Source organism: Odocoileus virginianus, chromosome 33, assembly GCF_023699985.2.
Source record: "Odocoileus virginianus isolate 20LAN1187 ecotype Illinois chromosome 33, Ovbor_1.2, whole genome shotgun sequence".
Lineage (NCBI taxonomy): Eukaryota > Metazoa > Chordata > Mammalia > Artiodactyla > Cervidae > Odocoileus > Odocoileus virginianus.
The window spans coordinates 17,347,064-17,366,037 of NC_069706.1; the positions used below are offsets into that span (position 1 = coordinate 17,347,064).

Sequence of the window (18,974 nt, forward strand, 5' to 3'; positions counted from 1 at the left end):
CCCAAAAGTCTGTTCTGTACATCTGTGTCTCTTTCTCTGTTTTGCATATAGGGTTATCATTACCATCTTTCTAAATTCCATATATATGTGTTAGTATACTGTAATGTTCTTTATCTTTCTGGCTTACTTCACTCTGTATAATGGGCTCCAGTTTCATCCATCTCATTAGAACTGATTCAAATGAATTCTTTTTAATGGCTGAGTAATATTCCATGGCGTATATGTACCACAGTTTCCTTATCCATTCGTCTGCTGATGGGCATCTAGGTTGCTTCCATGTCCTGGCTATTGTAAACAGTGCTGCAATGAACATTGGGGTGCACATGTCTCTTTCAGATCTGGTTTCCTCAGTGTGTATGCCCAGAAGTGGTATTGCTGGGTCATATGGCAGTTCTATTTCCAGTGTTTTAAGAAATCTCCACACTGTTCTCCATAGTGGCTGTACTAGTTTGCATTCCCACCAACAGTGTAAGAGGGTTCCCTTTTCTCCACACCCTCTCCAGCATTTATTGCTTGTAGACTTTTGGATAGCAGCCATCCTGACTGGAGTGTAATGGTACCTCATTGTGGTTTTGATTTGCATTTCTCTGATAATGAGTGATGAGCTCAACTGGAATTCCATCACCTCCACTAGCTTCGTTCATAGTGATGCTTTCTAAGGCCCACTTGACTTCACATTCCACGATGTCTGGCTCTAATTGAGTGATCACACCATGGTGATTATCTGGGTCGTGAAGATCTTTTTTGTACAGTTCTTCTGTGTATTTTTGCCACCTCTTCTTAATATCTTCTGCTTCTGTTAGGTCCATACCATTTCTGTCCTTTATCGAACCCATCTTTGCCTGAAATGTTCCCTTGATATCTCCAATTCTCTTGAAGAGATCTCTAGTCTTTCCCATTCTGTTGTTTTCCTCTATTTCTTTGCATTGATCGCTGAGGAAGGTTTTCTTATCTCTCCTGGCTATTCTTTGGAACTCTGCATTCAAATGGGAATAAATTTCCTTTTCTCCTTTGCTTTTCGGTTCTCTTCTTTTCACAGCTATTTGTAAGGCCTCCTCAGACTACCATTTTGCCTTTTTGCATTTCTTTTCCATGGGAATGGTCTTGATCCCTGTTTCCTGTACAATGTCACGAACCTCTGTCCATAGTTCATCAGGCTCTCTGTCTATCAGATCTAGCCCCTTAAATCTATTTCTCACTTCCACTGTATAGTCATAAGGGATTTGATTTAGGTCATACCTGAATGGTCTAGCGGTTTTCCCTACTTTCTTCAGTTTAAGTCTGAATTTGGCAATAAGGAGTTCATGATCTGAGCCACAGTCAGCTCCCGGTCTTGTTTTTCCTGACTGTATAGAGCTTCTCCATCTCTGGGTGCAAAGAATATAATCAATCTGATTTTGGTATTGACCATCTGGTGATGTCCATGTGCAGAATCTTCTCTTGTGTTGTTGGAAGAGGGTGTTTGCTGTGACCAGTGCATTCTCTTGGCAAAATTCTTATTAGCCTTTGCCCTGCTTCATTCTGTACTCCAAGGCCAAATTTGCCTGTTACTCCAGGTGTTTCTTGACCTCCTACTTTTGCATTCCAGTCCCCTATAAAGAAAATGACATCTTTTTTGGGTGTTAGTTCTAGTCCCATCACCTCATGGCAAATAGATGGGGAAATAGTGGCTGACTTTATTTTCTTGGGCTCCAAAATCACTGTAGATGGTGACTGCAGCCATGAAATTAAAAGATGCTTACTCCTTAGAAGAAAAGTTATGACCAGCCTAGACAGCTTATTAAGAAGCAGAGACATTACTTTGCCAACAAAGGTTCATCAAGTCAAGGCTATGGTTTTTCCAGGAGTCATGTATGGATGTGTGTTGGACCATAAAAAAAGCTGAGTACCAAAGAATTGATGCTTTTGAACTGTGGTGTTGAAGACTCTTGAGAGTCCCTTGGACTGCAAGGAGATCCAACCAATCCATCCTAAAAGAAATCAGTCCTGAATATTCCCTGGAAGGACTGATGCTGAAACTGAAACTCCAATACTTTGCCAACTGATATGAAGAGCTGACTCATTTGAAAAGACCTTGATGCTGGGAAAGATTGAAGGCGGGAGGAGAAGGGGACGACAGAAGAAAGAGATGGTTGGATGGCATCACCAACTCAACGGACATGAGTTTGAGTAAACTCTGGCAGTTGGTGATGGACAGGGAGGCCTGTCGTGCTACAGTCCATGGGGTTGCAAAGAATTGGACACAACTGAGCAACTGAACTGAACTGAACTGATACATATACAGAAAGGCTCCTTGGAGTCAAAAGTTAGAGGGTGATTCCAGGCCATAATGAGTCTTGCTCCTCCCAGAAGACTTCACTTTGAGATTCAAATGATGTGCAAGAGATTAGCCACACCTTAATAGCTAAAGTGTACATGTGCGCCTCAGGGGAGTGTCCTGAGACAAATTAATCAGTGTGGAGCAAAGCAAGGTGATTGACCTGAGGGAAGACAGACCTGGAGAAATGCCCTTATAAAGGATTTAAACTTCCCAGAGGCTCGACTGTCTCTCTGAGCTCGCCCATGCGCCTTTCCGCCTGTACTTTTCCTTTCAATAAACTTTTTACTTTACTCTTTACCTTCTGCCTCCTCACCTGAATTCCTTCTTGACTAGGCAGGCAGGACTAGGGAACTTAGCCCTAACTGCTGGCCCCTGTGGTCCAGTGGTTAGGACTCCAGTCTGGGAAACTAAGACCCTGCTTCCAGCTACCTCTTGCTGCTGCTTGCTGCCAGCTGCCATTTACTACTGCACGCGTCTGGAATCAATACCTCAGTGCAGTTGGAGAAAAATAAAAATAAAAACATATTTTAACACGTATCAACTGTTAGAAAGTGATTAATCCTGGGGAGGAAGGTCAAGCAGAGAACCATGGGTAGGAAGCATCAGATGGGAGAGGATTCCACTTTCGATGAGGGAGTGGGTTGAAGGCTCCATGAGCTGAGTCATGTGGATGGAGCTTCCTGGCAGATGATCTGCAAGAAGACCTGAAGCAGCACTGGCCGGAGCCAGCCTGAGAGCTTGTTAATATTCAGAAGTTTTGCAACTCTGGTGGGTTGAAACTTGTGGGAACCGAAACTGGCCACGGTGGGAATTTTTAACTGCAGGTACTGGCAAACACTGTAAGTCAATTGTGCAGTTTTTGTTCTCAGAGAACCAGTTTACCAGCAGCCCCACCCCAAGCCACAACTTCAATCCCACAAGGAGACTACAGTGGCTGCAGCCCAATAAGCCCAGTGAGAACTGTTTTTGAGACTTTGACTTTGACGCTAACAGACACAAGGCAACAGAGGAGGTTTAGTTATTTTTAGTAGCTTTATTTAGGTATAATTCACGTACCAAAAAATTCACTCATTTCAAGTGTACAATTATTTGTATTACTGTTAATTTCTTTTGCTAAGTTTATCGAGCCCATGGGGTCGCAAAGTCCATGGGGTCACAAAGAGTCGGACACGACTGAGCGACAACTGAACTGAACTGAAGTTTATAGAGATGCGCAGTCACGGCCACGCTCCCAGTTTAGAACATTTCCAACCATCCCTTGTGTCCTGTTGCTCTAGGTAACTGCCCATCTACTTCTTGTCTGTTTTCTGTCTCTGGAGGGTTTTGCACAGAAAAGGGACATGATTTGATTTATATTATTGTCGCTATGGCCTTCTTTCTGCCAGAATACAATATAGTTCCTGTTCTCTTTCTGGATTAGATGGTGACCTGAAGTTTCAGGGAAAATATCCCCTAGTGGAGTCCAGGACCCTCCAGGCCCTGAGGTTGGAATTGCATCTCCCAGCTGTGAAAAAACGTTTGCAGGGCGACTCTCGCTGGCTCAAGTGTGCTGACCAGCTGACGCCGTCCTCTGTTGGCTTAGGCTCTGCCCTCTCTTGGCTGCATTTGGGGCCAAGGTTCCCACAGGAGGCTGAGTTAGCAGATTGCCTTTACTAGCGTTCCTGGGAGCCTGTTTGTTTACAGGCACAAAGGCCTGCATTCCACTGAAGCAAAACCTGGAAGTCTTCGCATTTCCTGGGTTCAAGAACAAGGTACAGTGAAGAGAAATGCTTGGCAGGAGGTGTCAGCTGCCCCAAGCCTTTACTGATTTAAGCTTAAAGGGGGTAGGGCCAGGAATGGGGCTTTGTACACTTAGGAAGGAAGCCTGAGATTCTAAACATCTGCTGTCAAGGGACCCCAGGAATCCAGGAGAGAAAAGCAGAGGAAAGGGCTTGGGGCAGAGTTCTGGAGAGGTAAGGAGTAAGGAGGGAGGTGAAGGAAAGGGAGTCCTGAAGTTGCAGCCACCACCCCCAGCCTGGCCCACAGCAGGGCTGGTGGCACAGGGCCTGAGGTCTAGCTTTCTGGGAGGTGAGACCTGGAAGTCACTTTTTCTCTCCAAGCCTTGCTTTCTTTATCTGTAAATAGAGAACATAACACATTACACAGTTATTAGGATTTAAGGAAATAACATTTATAAAGCCCTTTTCAAATGCTTGAGATGACAGTTGTTATTGCTTTTCTTGTTATCCTGGCACATTATTATTGTTGTCTTAGTCGTTTTGGCTGCTATACAAAAATACCACATACTAGGTGGTTTAAACAAGTTTGTCATTGTTTGTCATAGTTCTAGAGGCTGGAAAGTGCAAGATCAAGGCACCATGGGCAGATTGGTGTCTGGTGAGGGCCTGTTTCCTGGTTCATAGTTCTAGCCTCAGCAAGCAGAAGGAAGGTGGGAGTTCTCTGGGGTCTCTTTTATAAGGGTTCCACCCTCATGACTTAATCACCAATCAGCAGCCTCACCTCCTCACACCATTACATTGGAGGTTAGGAATAAATTACACATGGATTTGGGGAGAGCACAAACATTTAGTTTATGGCAGTTATTATTATTGCATTCTATTATTATTATTACTAAGAGGAACTTGGCAGAAAGGAAATGAATCTGGGGATATTGTCCCGTGGCCACTGCTTCACTTCTTAAACTTTAATGTGCTCAGCTGGCCTGGGGTTCATGTTGAAATGCAGATTCTAATTCCACAGGTCTTGGGTGAGGTCTAAGGTTCTGCATTTGTAACCTGTTCCCAAGTAATACTGATGTCGCTGGTCCATAGACTACACTCTGAATATCCAGATACTAAAATATTCTGGTCCAATACAGTAGAAACTAGCCACGTGGAGCTTTTGGAGCATTTGAATGTGGCTGGTCTAAACCGAAGTGTGCCTGTAAATGGAAAATGCACATTGGACTTCAAAGACTTAAGAACAACAGAATATAAAATATCTCTTTAATAATGTCTTCTGATATTGATTACATGTTTGAAATTATAGGATACAGCTAGTGTATCTCTGGTGAAAGTAGAGAATTATTTTATTTGGTGGGGATATTAATGACTCCCAGCCCAGGAGGCAGCATCTCAGGAGCCCTGAGAAAATTGCTCTGAGGAGGCAGAAAAGGGAGTTAGGCTATATACAAGTTTGGAACAAAGAGGGCAGGCAGTATGAACAACAAAGATTATTAAGTATGGAAAACCAGATATTAAGGAATTTAGCTTCAATCTGTAGGAGGATGCTAGCCTCTGGGCTCACTGAATTCATTCCTTTCATATGTCCCTCTGGAGAAAGAAATGACAACCCACTCCAATAATCTTGCCTGAAGAATTTCATGGACAGAGGAACCTGGCAGGCTACAGTTCATGGTGTTGCAAGAGTCAGGCATGACTGAGCAACACTCACTCACTCTTATGCCCCTCAGCTATCTGGGGCCAAACTCTATTTCTTAATTGTTTACATCCTTAATTCTTTGTTCACCACAAGGCGTGGCAGATATAGTGGATGGTTGCTTCTTGCATTTCCCACCCATCCCCCAGCTCTTCAGCAATCACCATGGGGAGCATCACATCAGATGGATAGTAGGCGTTGCATTCCCTTTGGGGAGCCTGCATTCACATTTGAAGGCCCCAAATCACTGATGGCTGTGGCATTTCTTGCCCACTGATATGGCAGGAAGTATTCCATTCCACAAGGGCTTCCCTTGTGGCTCAGGCGGTAAAGAATCCACCTGCAATGTGGAAGACCTGGGTTCAATCCCTGGGTTGGGAAGATCCCTTGGAAAAGGGAACAGCTACCCACTCCAGTATTCTGGCCTGGAGAATTCCATGAACTGTATAGTCCCTGGGGTCACAAAGAGTCAGACACGACTAAGCGACTCACTTCACTTCATTCCATTCCATTCCACAATAGTTAAATAAAATGTATTCACCTGTTTCTTTTTAATTTTTTTGAATGAAACTACCAGAGAGTTGTGCATTACGGGAGAAGGTGTGGTTTATATCATATATCTTTTGGAAGGTGCTGCCCTGGAGCTTTCTTCAGACTTGTCAGGCCAGTTCAGGATTTGCCAAAGGCTTTTTGAGGAATTCAGTTTGAAGGACTGAGCCTTGGGAGGTAGGCTCTGAGTTCCTGCCCTCCACAGAGATCCAACAGGCCGTGAAAGGTGGGAGAAATGAACCTCAGGCCCAGGGAGGAGAAATGATCAAAATCACGCCATGGAACTCAGATTAAAGCCGAAGACTCTGCTCTACAAGGCAATATGTGCTGTGGTCACCCTAGGGCTGACCACAGGTTTCTCTCCAACCTCAGTCTCCCTAAAGCCCAAAATTCGTGATGACATTCTCTCTTTTCTTTGATGACAGGCAGGAGGCAACATGAGGCTATGGCTAAGAGAGCTGGTCCTCCAGGCACTGAGAAATGCTCGGGGTATCTGTGGGTCTCATGGGCAGCCACCGCCCCTTCCTGTCCCGGAGAAGATTGTGGCCACCTGGGAAGCCATCAGCCTGGGCAGGCAGCCAGTGCCTGAGTATTTCAACTTTGCCCATGATGTGCTGGACGTGTGGAGTCAGCTGGAAAAGGTGAAGCTCACGGTGTCCTAGGGTCCAACTTGGGCATCAGACTCCTCCTTCGCAAAACCCCAGTGAGACTCGAGGCTATAAGACGTGTACATCGTGGCTTGAGAGTTTTGCAAGTCTTAAAATTTAAACTGTGAGCATTTAAGCCTTAAAAAAGCTATTATGACTAAGTCTTGGAGCCTTAGACACCCCTACCTAATCCCTAGTATTCTCACATTCCTAAACCCAAATTACCCAGGGGGAGAGTTATGCCCCAATCAAATCCTTTGAATCATTCTGAGCAAGTGGAGAAAGTTTTGTACTACTACTAATCTGTTTTTAGTATCTTCCTCACTTTGGGTCCATCCCTTTTTAAATAAGGGGAGAGCTTGGCTCAGGCTCAAACTTTTCACAGATCACAGCAAATACATAGGATTGAATTCAGACGATCTTGACTTCCTCGTATGTCTGTGCATTTGCTTCCTTCTTTATCTTCCCTTCCTTGTCTGTCTGTTGTGCCTCTCTTTGTACTCTGTGTTAAAGATACCTTTTGTTTATAGTAGAAGAATATAAACTTTATCTCAAAGAAATTTATTTATGTTAATTTTAAGAAGAGCTTGTTTAAAGAAAAAAGATGAGCTAAGTAATATTGTGAGTAGATGTGGTAATAGTCTATCATTAGTGGATATGGTTAAATGTATGGAGGTGGCATGAGAATGACTGAGATGTAAAAGTAAGTTTTGCTGTCAGATGTGCTTTATCTGCTTGAAGCATGACCTTGAGCCAATCGCTAGGCTCCTTGTATCTCAGTTACCTTATCTATAAAAATGGAGTCATACAGTATGCCAACTGGAGCTGTGAGAATTAAATGAGAAATAAGAGATTGGGGTCAGGGTGCTCCTTTACTATCTACAAAGTATAAGATTTTTTTAGAAAATAAAACCACATTAAGCTTATTCAGTGCTTCCCTGAAATGACCTTCCTGCCAGGCTCTGTAGTCCCCTGGATTTCATAAGCTCACAGGCTATGTGGGCCTGAAGTGGCCCCAGCTCCTTGCCTGTGGAGTGGGGATGACAGCAGCTCCCTCCTACCTTGGAGAAGGCAATGGCAACCCACTCCAGTATTCTTGCTTGGAAAATCCCATGGACAGAGGAGCCTGACAGGCTACAGTCCATGGGGTCACAAAGAGTCAGATGGGACTGAAGCGACTTAGCATGCATGCACACAAGCTCATTCTTAGAAGACTTCTCCTCATGAAAAAAAATCAAACAAAGAGGGTTAAGTCAGCAAAAATGATGGAATAAGGACTTTCTGAAATTTTATTCTCCATAAAAGCAAAACAAAAAACTTAGTCATAATCAACTTTTCAGAATTCTAGAAACTAACTAAAGATTAGAGTAATCCAGGGAATGTATACTAAAGACACTCTGGTTAACATCTGGGTGTACTTCAATGAGAATGCCCCAGAGATATTACCTCATTATGCAAAAATTACATATCCTTTGTGACTATTCTGAAAATGTTAAAATACATCTGATGAAATTTAACTTTCAGCAGCCAAGAACTACCAGAAAATAATTATGTATTATGTTATTCATACTTTTAAAAGCTTACCTGAAGTCTCTTCCATAAAGGAATAGTATGAATAAGTTGATCTGTATGTTTTAAAAACTGAATTGTTATTAAGGCATAAATTATGAAGTTGCAAAAAAATGACAATATATACCAAATTGATTTACATATTCAATGTAAGCTTTATCAAAATTCCAGTAGACTTTGCAAAAATATACAATCTTGTCCAAACAGTCATGTGGAAATGCAAGGAACCCATAATAACCAAAACAATCTTGAAAAAGAAGCACAACCTGGTGGACACACACTTTCTTATTTCAATACCTACTACAAAGTTACAGTAATCAAGACTGTGTAGGAAAAAAAGAAGAAGACAATCTGGTACTGGCATAAGGATAGGCATAGATGAATGGGATAAACCTAAGAATCAGAAATATACCCATAAATCTATGGTCAGTTAGTTTTCAACAAAGGTGCCAAGAAAATTAAATGGGGAAAGAATTGTCCTTCCAATTAATGGTGCTGGCACAACTGGATATTCACATGCAAAAAAAGAATGTGACCCCAACCTCACACCACATACAAGAATTAACTCAAAAATGGATCAAAGACCTAAATGAAGGAGAAAAAAATATAAAATTCTTAGAAGAAAATATAGGTGCATATCCTGGATTAGGTAATGGTTTCTAAAGTATAAGCAATGAAAGAAAGTAGATAAATTGAATTTCATGAAAATTTCTAGCATTTGTAGGTCAAAATGAAAAGACAACCCACAAAATCACATATCTGAGATATATAATTTATGTATATGTGTGTGTGTGTGTATATAATCTGCAATGTATGAATAACCCAATTAAAATATTGGCTAAGTATTCAAATAGGCATTTCTCTAAAGAATATAAACAAATTGCCAACAGACACATGGCAAAATGCTCAACATCTTTATTCATTACGGGTAAGCAATCCCAACCACAAAGAGGTACAATTTCATACAGAGTGACATGGCTAAAAGCAAAAACAGACAAACAAAAAAGTGTTGGGCAAGAAGAAATAAACAGAAAAAATAGAGAAAGAAAACCAAAGTGTTTGCTAAGAAGTGTTAACAAAAATATAGAGAAATTAGAAACCTCATACATTACTGGTGGAAATGTAAAATGGTACAGATGCTGTGGAAAACAGTTTGGCAATTACTCATAGAGTTATCATATGACCTAGCACTACTCTCACAGATATATATCCCAGAGAAGAGAAAGCACATGTTCATACAAAAACTTGTGCATAAATGTTCATAAAAACTTTATGGAAGTGGAAGCAACACTAATGTCCATCAGCTGATGAATGGATAAACAAAATATGGTCTATCCATGCAGTAGAATGCTATTTGGCCATTAAAAGGAATGTAACAGCAATACATGCTACAACATGGATAAATCTTGAAAACATGCTAAGTGAAAGAAACCAGACACAAAAGACCACATATTGCATAATTTCATTCATGTCAAATAACCAGAATAGACAAATCCATACAGAAAATAGATTAGTGGTTGCCAGGGGCTGGATAAGGAAAGAATAGGGTGTGACTACTAATGTGTAAAACATTTTTTTAGGATAATGAAAATTTTCTGGAGTTAGATAGTAGTGATGGTTACATAACTTTGTGAATATACCAAAACCCCTTGAATTGTGTGCTTCAAAATGGTAAATTTTATGGTAGGAGAATTGCATCTCAGTTTTTAAAAAGGGAGGACACAGAATAGTATAAATCTTAGACTATCTTTTGCTTTAAAAAGATGGGATGGAAAAAAAGAATATATTTATGTTTGCCTAAAGATGCACTGGAAGGATTTGCAGGAAACTAATAATACTGGTTGCTCATTGAGACAGGTGAAGTGGGGAGCAGGATAGGCCCAGTGTGGAAGAAGCCTTCTCAATGCATATCTTTTCATATCATTTTGATTTTTTAACCCTGTGACTTTAATAACTATTGTAAAAAAAAGTTAAAAAAAAAAAAAAAGAAGAGCAAACAAACAAAAATCCTCACCCACGTCTTCTATTTCTTTTTTGCCTATACAATTCTCTAGGCTGGCCACCGGCCCCCAATCCCTGCCTTCTGGTGGGTTGATGGTGCAGGAGCAGAGGTCAAGTGGAGCTTTGAAGAGCTGGCGGAGCAGTCCAGGAAGGCGGCTAATGTGCTGGAGGGTGCCTGTGGCCTGCAGCCTGGAGACAGAATGATGCTGGTGCTCCCACGGCTCCCGGAGTGGTGGCTGGTCAGCGTGGCTTGTATGCGGACAGGTCAGTGACCGGGTTGAGACTCCCAGTTGGGGCTGACATAACCTGCCTGAGTTTGGGCAGCTTCCACAATGTCTGGGAAATGGAGTAAGTTGAACCTCATGTGGAGTTTTGTTTACTTTCCAATCACAGCATGATTGTGTGCAGGGGCCAGAGAGCACTGTAATTGATCAAAGCAGGTCAGTATGTGTTTTGTCGAATGTTTTCCACTTTCGTCTCAGGTTCAAAGGATTTGTTAATAAAGTAAGCCACTCGTTATATGCAAATAGAGAATACAGATATGTATTAGAGAATTATCTAGCTTGCTTTCAACATACCAACATTAAAAGAAAAGAGAAATAGAAAGAGCAGAGACTACACCAACATCCAGACTTAAACAGCACTGGGAAGCCCCATGTCATAGCACATTGTGAGTCCCAGTTGGGAAAGGGTCCCAGGCAGTGTGTCGACTCCATGGGTGAGACTTCAAAGATTGCAGTTCAGTGTTCTGCTGATAATCCCAGGACTACAAAAACTGATATCATCATCAATCTGTGGCCAAATCGCAAGCCTGATTTCATGTTAATGATGTTTGTTTTGTCTTGTAAAACTTAGAATGTTGCTAAGCCTGGGGCTTGGTTGGCCAGGCCCCCTTTAGGGGCTCAACAATCTCAAGATTTCTCCCCCATCTTATCTTTGGTGCTGCAAATCTTGCATTCACTCCCAGTCTGGGCAGTGTCCCTGAAGGTTAGAGGCAAGGTCAGAGGACTGCTCTGCTTTGTCTCTGAAGCCTAAACAAGACTATTCATTTAATTTCCCTAACAATGTGAGGCAGCAGGGAGTGCTGAGGACTGTGGTGAACTAGAGCTCACATGCCTCACCCATCAAGGGATGACTGCTGTCTTGAACTTATTAATCTTCAGATGGTTCCTTCCGCAAAGGAGGGGAGGCCAAAGGATATAGCCCTCAGTACCCCCAAGAGCCTCTGCTGGCTCTGTCCTATGCACATGTTGAAAGGGCTGGAGTTTTTAGGCTGATTTTTCAAAAGCAAGACATCGACTTTTGGTGGGGTGCTAGTTCCTCCATCCCCTAGGAACTTTCTACCACTCAGAAAGTCGTCCACTCCCTTCCAGTTGTATCTGTAGAACAATCCACCTGAAATCTGTTGTCACAAATGTTTGCAAATCAGTACAAACTCATATCAGAAAATTGACCTTTCTGTATGATCAAGCTTAATCCAACCATTTTGTGAATAGGTTGTTCTCCCCAAAACTTTATTTTTACCTATTTTTGGACAACAAATAAAAGTGAGCACCATTATAGTGTATCCAGCTCTGAAGAAAAGAAACAGGCACACAGGGTTGGGGACTTCTCCATATTCTGCCATGAATACAAAATCCATCTAAATGAGGACTGAGGTAAGGGAGATCCTGAGGATCTGCTCTGCTCCAGGCACTGTGTTAGGCACCTTGCATGATCAAAACTTCTCTTTGCAGTATTATTATCATTTTTTTCTGGAATTATAACCGAAAAATGTCTCCAGTTTCAACAATTATACACATACCCCATTTCTTTGCTGTCCAAGTAGCTCAAGACCATGTTCTCCATCGCCACATCAAGTCTAGCATCCTGTTCATTCCCAAGGCGAAACAACCTGAATGACCTCACATTCTCACATCCCCATGTTCTCCTGATAAGCACTTGTCACTTTTCTTTCAGTCTATGGTGTTCACCTCATTTCTCTTGCTGACAGCTCCGGCTGCCCACCATCTCTGGGCCACCAAAGCTCCGGATAGAACAGACTTGTATTAGAAACAGCTAAAACAGAGAGGTGGAGTGAAGAACCAAACTGCTCAGCTCCCAAAGTGTTCATGCTGGGCTTTAAATCCCATAAAGTTTAGGAGATGGAGAGAAGGGAAATGAGGGTTTTGCTTGGACTCCACCCTATTTGGGATTGGCCCTTTCCTCTGTCTTCTGTCCTCATTCACTGGGTGGCCAATTATTTTAGGGTCTCTTTCTTCTCCTCTGTGAAATGAGAATGTTGGACTCAGTGGAGTGTGGAGTGTTTACAGCCTGCATTCTGAGATGTTCAAGTGGTTTTTCAAGTGTCTGATTAAAATTTGCCCCTGCTTTCTGTTTCCTTATCACTTCCCCTTGAGAGTAGATGAACTCAACTACTATAGAGTGGTTTTGTTTGAAGTAATATGGGGCCATGGAGCCCCCACTGCTATACCCTTGCCCCTGCCCCAAGTGACCCACACCCAATGCTAAGATTCACTATAGCCTTTTGTTTGAAAGGCCTGAAAAAGCATTGAACTAGGTAATCTCTGCATGTGTGCATGCTAAGTTGCTTCAGTCATGTCCAACTCTTTGAGACCCTATAGACTGTAGCCTGCCAGGCTCCTCTTTCCATGGGATTCTCCAGGCAAGTATAATGGAGTGGGTTGCCATTTCTTTCTCCAGGTAATTTCTAGGACAATGTAATACAGTGTTCAAGATCATGGAGTCTTAAGGTTACCACTGCCTGGGTTCACAGTCACAGCTCTACAACATTTTAGCTGTATGATCCTGGGATAGTTAATTTATTTAAGGCAGAAAGGTCTAGGTCTTAGTGTTTCGAATCTGCCAAATGGGTTTAATGATAACATCTACTTTCCAGGGTTGTAAGAATTAAATGAAATAATGCATGCAAAGTTCTTAGCATGTGTAAATGTTCTGTAAATATTCTCTGAATTTCAATATTTTATCATTAACAGTGCCTTTTCCAGTTCAGGCATTTTAAATATCTCTGGCCCTTTCCTGCTTCTATCTGGGAATATCTGGTCTGGACCTGTTCACAGGGGTCTTCCCTGTCACCCAGTCAACATCCTCTCTCTGTGTGGTATCAGGGACCATCATGATTCCCGCCATCTCTCAGCTGACAGAAAAAGACCTCAAATTTCGGCTGCAGGCATCCAGAGCCAAGGCCATTATCACCAGTGACCACTTGGCCCCACGGGTGGATGCCATTAGCTCCGACTGCCCTTCCCTTCAGACCAAGCTGCTTGTGTCAGACAGCTATCGGCCAGGCTGGATGAACTTCAGGGAACTCCTCTGGTAAGTTGGAACTCTCCAGAGGTGAGCTTAAAAATGAGGCCAAGGCATTTCCCCCTGTGTAAAAAGAATGGATTTCTCATTGCACATGGAGAGAGTGAATCAGAAAGGTGAATCACTTTGGAAGCAAGACAGACCTGAGACCTAATCCTCCTGGGGACTACCTGAAGTTCCTTCAGTGTTATTCACTTAGTCAGTACTAGAATTGTCGCTAGATTTTTTTGTGTATTTGTCTCTATGATGTGGTAATAAATACAGATGATCAGATGGAGTAAATGAGATGATTTACATGATGCGCTTAGTACATTGTAGGTGGCCAATTAATAATCTAATTTCTTCCATATATTGAGTGCTTAATGTATTCCAAACTGTGGTGTTGGAGAAGACTCTTGAGAGTCCCATGGACGGCAGGGAGATCCAACCAGTCCATCCTAAAGGAAATCAGTTCTGAATATTCATTGGAAGGACTGATGTTGAAGCTGAAACTCCAATACTTTGGCCACCTGATGCGAAGAGCTGACTCATTTGAAAAGACCCTGATGCTGGGAAAGATTGATGGCAGGAGGAGAAGGGGACAACAGAGGATGAGATGGTTGGATGGCATCACCAACTCAATGGACCTGAGTTTGAGTAAACTCCGGGAGTTGGTAATGGACAGGGAGGCCTGGCATGCTACAGTCCATGGGGTCGCAAAGAGTCAGACACAGCTGAACAACTGAACTGCATGTATTCCAGGTGTTGTGCTGGGTTAGCATTTGCCGGGCCAGCCAGAAGATTTCGAATGGGAAGCACGATGCGTTCCTATAGGCTAAGAATTAAAGACACAGAACAGATGGGGTCGAGAGGATCGCTGCAGTCAGCGATGATTCTTTATTTTCCTAAGCTTCATTGATACTAAACCAAGAAGGAGGCATCCCAAAGAAAATTCTTCCCCATGTGCATCATCTTCAAGATAACAATCACCAGAGCTCTCTCATGGCGCCAAGGGATAAGAAAGGCATCCTACTTATCTTAAGGGCAGTCGTGCAAGGCTATCTATCTGCTCCGTGTGTGCATTCAAGGCTTACCAATGTTCTGTTAAGATTTAACTTGGATGATAAATTCCAGAGAGGTGGCGGGACAGAGAGCTATGTCCGAGAACAGACCCTTGAGAATCAATCAAGGCAGCTCCCAGAGTCAGCTCTTTCAAGCCGCGCCCCGCAAGCTTTCACCTGCATTCAATCTTACAACAAAAATTTAGCTAACATCTGTTTTATGACAAGCATGGTGTTTGATACTCAGACAATAATGAATCAGCATTGTCTTATTTAATCCTTGAAAAACCCTATAAAGTACACTTTACCCTAATTTTCCAGATGATGAAACTGAGACCTGGAAAGATAATGTGACGTGTTTGAGATGATGCTAAGTAATGACGTCAAGGTTGGGACCGAACCAAAGCCATTTGCCTTTCATTAAGGACTCGTGGAAATCAAACTGGGCATTTGAGATTTTGTCTTGACTGGAGGCCAGAACTAAAATGGGTCCCTCACATGGGCCTGCACTATTAAGTCACAAATGCTTGTCTTCATAGATCAGGGGCATCAGATTCACCTGCTATTTTACTTTCTTTTTTTTGACTGATCTCAGCCTTTGTCTCTTGTCCGTAGCTTAAAAGAAAACTTTGTGTCACTTGCATTTAATTATATTATAATTTTTAGGACTATAAGACTCACAAGCACAAGTTATAAATAATGTGTCCCGTATTTTACAAAATATTATATTTCCAACATATGGCCTTGTCTGTACTTTCCTTATATCCCAGTATAATTATAAGCAGCTGAAACTTGAACAGAAAATAATCAATATATATAAGAAATACAGTTAAATACAAAGATATATTTAAAAGTTTGAGGACATGGTAAATGCTTTTTTGAATGTCCTTTCCTACAATAGAATATAAACTCTCTACCATAAAATTATGGGAAATTATTTATTTATTTATTTGAGTGTGTGCTTAGTCACTTCCATTGTGTCTGACTCTTTGTGACCCTATGGAATGTAGCCCACCAGGCTCCTCTGTCCATGGGATTCTCCAGGCAAGAATACTGGAGTGGGTTGCCATGCCCTCTTCCGGGGGATCTTCCTGACCCAGGAATCGAACTCTCATCTCTCAAGTCTCCTGCATTGGCAGGCAGGTTCTTTACCACTAGCACCACCTGGGAAGCCCCATTTTATTTATTTATTTTGGGGTGAGGTTTGAAATACAGATTTTAAGGTCCCACATCTGACCTACTTGCTGCTGCTGCTAAGTCGCCTCAGTCGTATCTGACTTTGTGCGACACCATAGACGGCAGCCCACCAGGCTCCCCCATCCTGGGATTCTCCAGGCAAGAACACTGGAGTGGGTTGCCATTTCCTTCTCCAATGCATGAAAGTGAAAAGTGAAAGTGAAGTCACTCAGTTGTGTCTGACTCTTAGCGACCCCACGGACTGCAGCCTACAAGGCTTCTCCTTCCATGGGACTTTCCAGGCAAGTACTGGAGTGGGGTGCCATTGCCTTCTCTGCTGACCTACTTAACCAGACATATATGAACAAGGGCCCAAATCCTTATATTCAGTGATCTGCCCACGTGATTTTGATGAGCGTCAGGCTGGTCTGAATCAGCAGGCTCTCAATTTTGGCTGTCATTAGAATTACATAAGGAACTTAGAAAAAAAAAAAAATGGTGCCCAGCCCCACTAACAAAGATTCTGATTCTATTTTCTTCAGCTTGGAGCCCGCAGAATAGTATTTATTTCAAAAAACCTATCAGGTGATCCTAAGATGCAGCCAGGATTGAGAAATAGTGAGTTAGAACATTCTCCAGATCATAAAATTTTAGGAATTACCCACATCTCAAAAATCCAAATTTAGGGAACACTTAAGAAAACAACTCTGAATTACCAGGAACTGAGGTAGAACCCATAAATGCTGGTTCCACCAGAAGGTCTCATGCCTTGATAAAAGCACAGGTTTTTTTTGAGTGAGTCATTAAATTATTCTGAGCCTCAGTTTCCTTATGTGCAAATGGTTATAACTCCACGAGGTGATTGTAGGGGTCAGAGATAACTTAAGCTGGCACTTCCAGCAGGTACCTTACACATGCTATTTATCAAATGTAGCCTGTCTTGTTGTTATAGATATTACTGTGACTGTTGGCACTCCTAACAGTACCCCTATAATATTTTTTTATTTTACAGGGAGGCATCCACCGAACACAACTGTGCAAGGACCAGGAGTCAAGACCCAGTGGCTGTCTACTTCACAAGCGGCACGACTGGGGCCCCCAAGATGGTTGAGCACACCCAGGCCAGCTACGGACTGGGTTTTGTGGCGAGTGGGAGGTACCAGGGGTTAGCTTGTCTGGTGGGTCCAAGAAGAGAAAAGTAGGTAGGTGAGCTGGAGGAGTGTGGGTGAGGGGGAAAGTGGCAGGAGTCGAAGTTAGGAGCTAACAAGGGGGCAAATCAGGTAAAATCAGAAGGCTTTAGTCTTTACTTTGAGTGAGGTGAGAAGCGACTGGAGGTGTTTCTGTTTTTTGGGTTTTTTTTTAAGTTTGGTAACTACATGTGCCATTAAATTTACCATTTTAAACATTTTAAGTGTATAGTTCAGTGTCATTAAATAAATTCACATTTTTGTGCAATCATCCCCACCATTCAACTGCAAAACTTTTTCATCTTGCAAATCTGAAACCCTGTGCTCATTGTACAAAATCTCCCTAATGCCTCCTACCCCCAGCTCTGAAACAACCGTTCTACCTTCTGTCTTAATGAATTTGACTACTCTGGGAACCTCATAAAAGTAGAAAAATACAATATTTTTCCTTATGTGTCTTATGTATTTTACTAAGCATAATGCCTTCAAGGTTCATTCATGTTGTAGCCTATGTAAGAATCTCCTCCTCTTTTTTGAAAGAAATCTCCTTCTTATTCTTTGAACTGAATAATGTTCCATTGTATCTATACTAATATTGCTTATTCATTGCTTATCCACTGATGGACACTTGGACTGCTCCCACCTTTTACCTGTTGTCAATAGTGCTACTGTGAATATGGGTGGACAAATATCTGTTCAATTCTTCTGGATGTATAATCAGAAGTAGAATTGCTGGATAACATGGTGATCCTATGTAATTTTTTGAGGAACACTGGAGTATTCTTAGCAGAGGAGTGACCAGATATGATTTGCTTTTTTTTAAAGGATAACTCAGAATATTGGGTTAAGAATAAACTGTAGGGGGCAAAGGTGAAGCAGAGGGCCACTTAAGAGGCCAGTGCATTGAGAGGCGAAGGTAAAGGCTTGCCTGGGGGAATAGCAGCGAAAGGAGTGAGAGGAAGTGTGATCCTGAAAGTATTTTGAATGCAGACCTAATAAGATTTGATGAGAGGTGAGAGACAAACCTCAAGGATGATGCCAAGTTTATGCTTATACTTACTAAACTATAAGCCCCTCCAAGCAAGACTAATCATTCATTTCTCTATCCCTAATGGTCAGGGCAAGATAAATACTGAATAAATATTGACTGAATAAATAAAGTGCCCTTCCATATTACACTGAGATTACTTGTTCCCTTAAGTATCACTCTAGACTTTGAAGTCTTTGGAAGCAGGAAATTTGTCTTTTTGATTCTGGCCTAGGAGATAAGAATATAGAAGATGCTCAATAAATGCTTTGGAGGCAGTTTGGCTCTATGGTTCTTATACATATATGACAAGTGTAAGTGAGTGAGTAAGGCTCCAAAGAGGAGAACAGACTGATGTAACTCTTTTTAAAGGTAGAAACATTGCTGAGGGTTCTGATTTTCTCCCATTTCTGGCAGGAGGTGGGTGGCCTTGACCAAATCAGACATCTTCTGGAACACAACCGACACTGCCTGGGTGAAGGCAGCCTGGACTCTCTTCTCTGCCTGGCCTAATGGATCTTGCATTTTTGTGCACGAGTTGCCCCGGGTTGATGCCAAATTTATCCTAAATGTAAGAGACAAAAACACCTCTTCTGTGTTGGGTATAAATTAGATGAGTGGGGTATAGGTTTTGAGTTTGCAGGATAAAAAGCATGAATCAGTGACTATAAAGTTTCTTTGATGTTGATATTAACACAAAAATCTCCCAGGACC

General features: G+C 42.1%; 1 protein-coding gene across 1 annotated transcript in view; it reads left to right on the top strand.

The window, feature by feature from the left end:
- Positions 1–3,920: 3,920 nt before the first annotated feature.
- Positions 3,921–18,974, top strand: part of ACSM5 (acyl-CoA synthetase medium chain family member 5) — a 28,482-nt gene continuing 13,428 nt past the window's right edge. The window contains exons 1-6 of the mRNA XM_070460964.1: positions 3,921–4,071; positions 6,712–6,927; positions 10,557–10,767; positions 13,632–13,839; positions 17,059–17,202; positions 18,678–18,831. Coding sequence (XP_070317065.1) covers positions 6,724–6,927; positions 10,557–10,767; positions 13,632–13,839; positions 17,059–17,202; positions 18,678–18,831 — 921 coding nt within the window. The 5' untranslated portion in view covers positions 3,921–4,071; positions 6,712–6,723. The remainder of the gene's footprint in view (positions 4,072–6,711; positions 6,928–10,556; positions 10,768–13,631; positions 13,840–17,058; positions 17,203–18,677; positions 18,832–18,974) is intronic.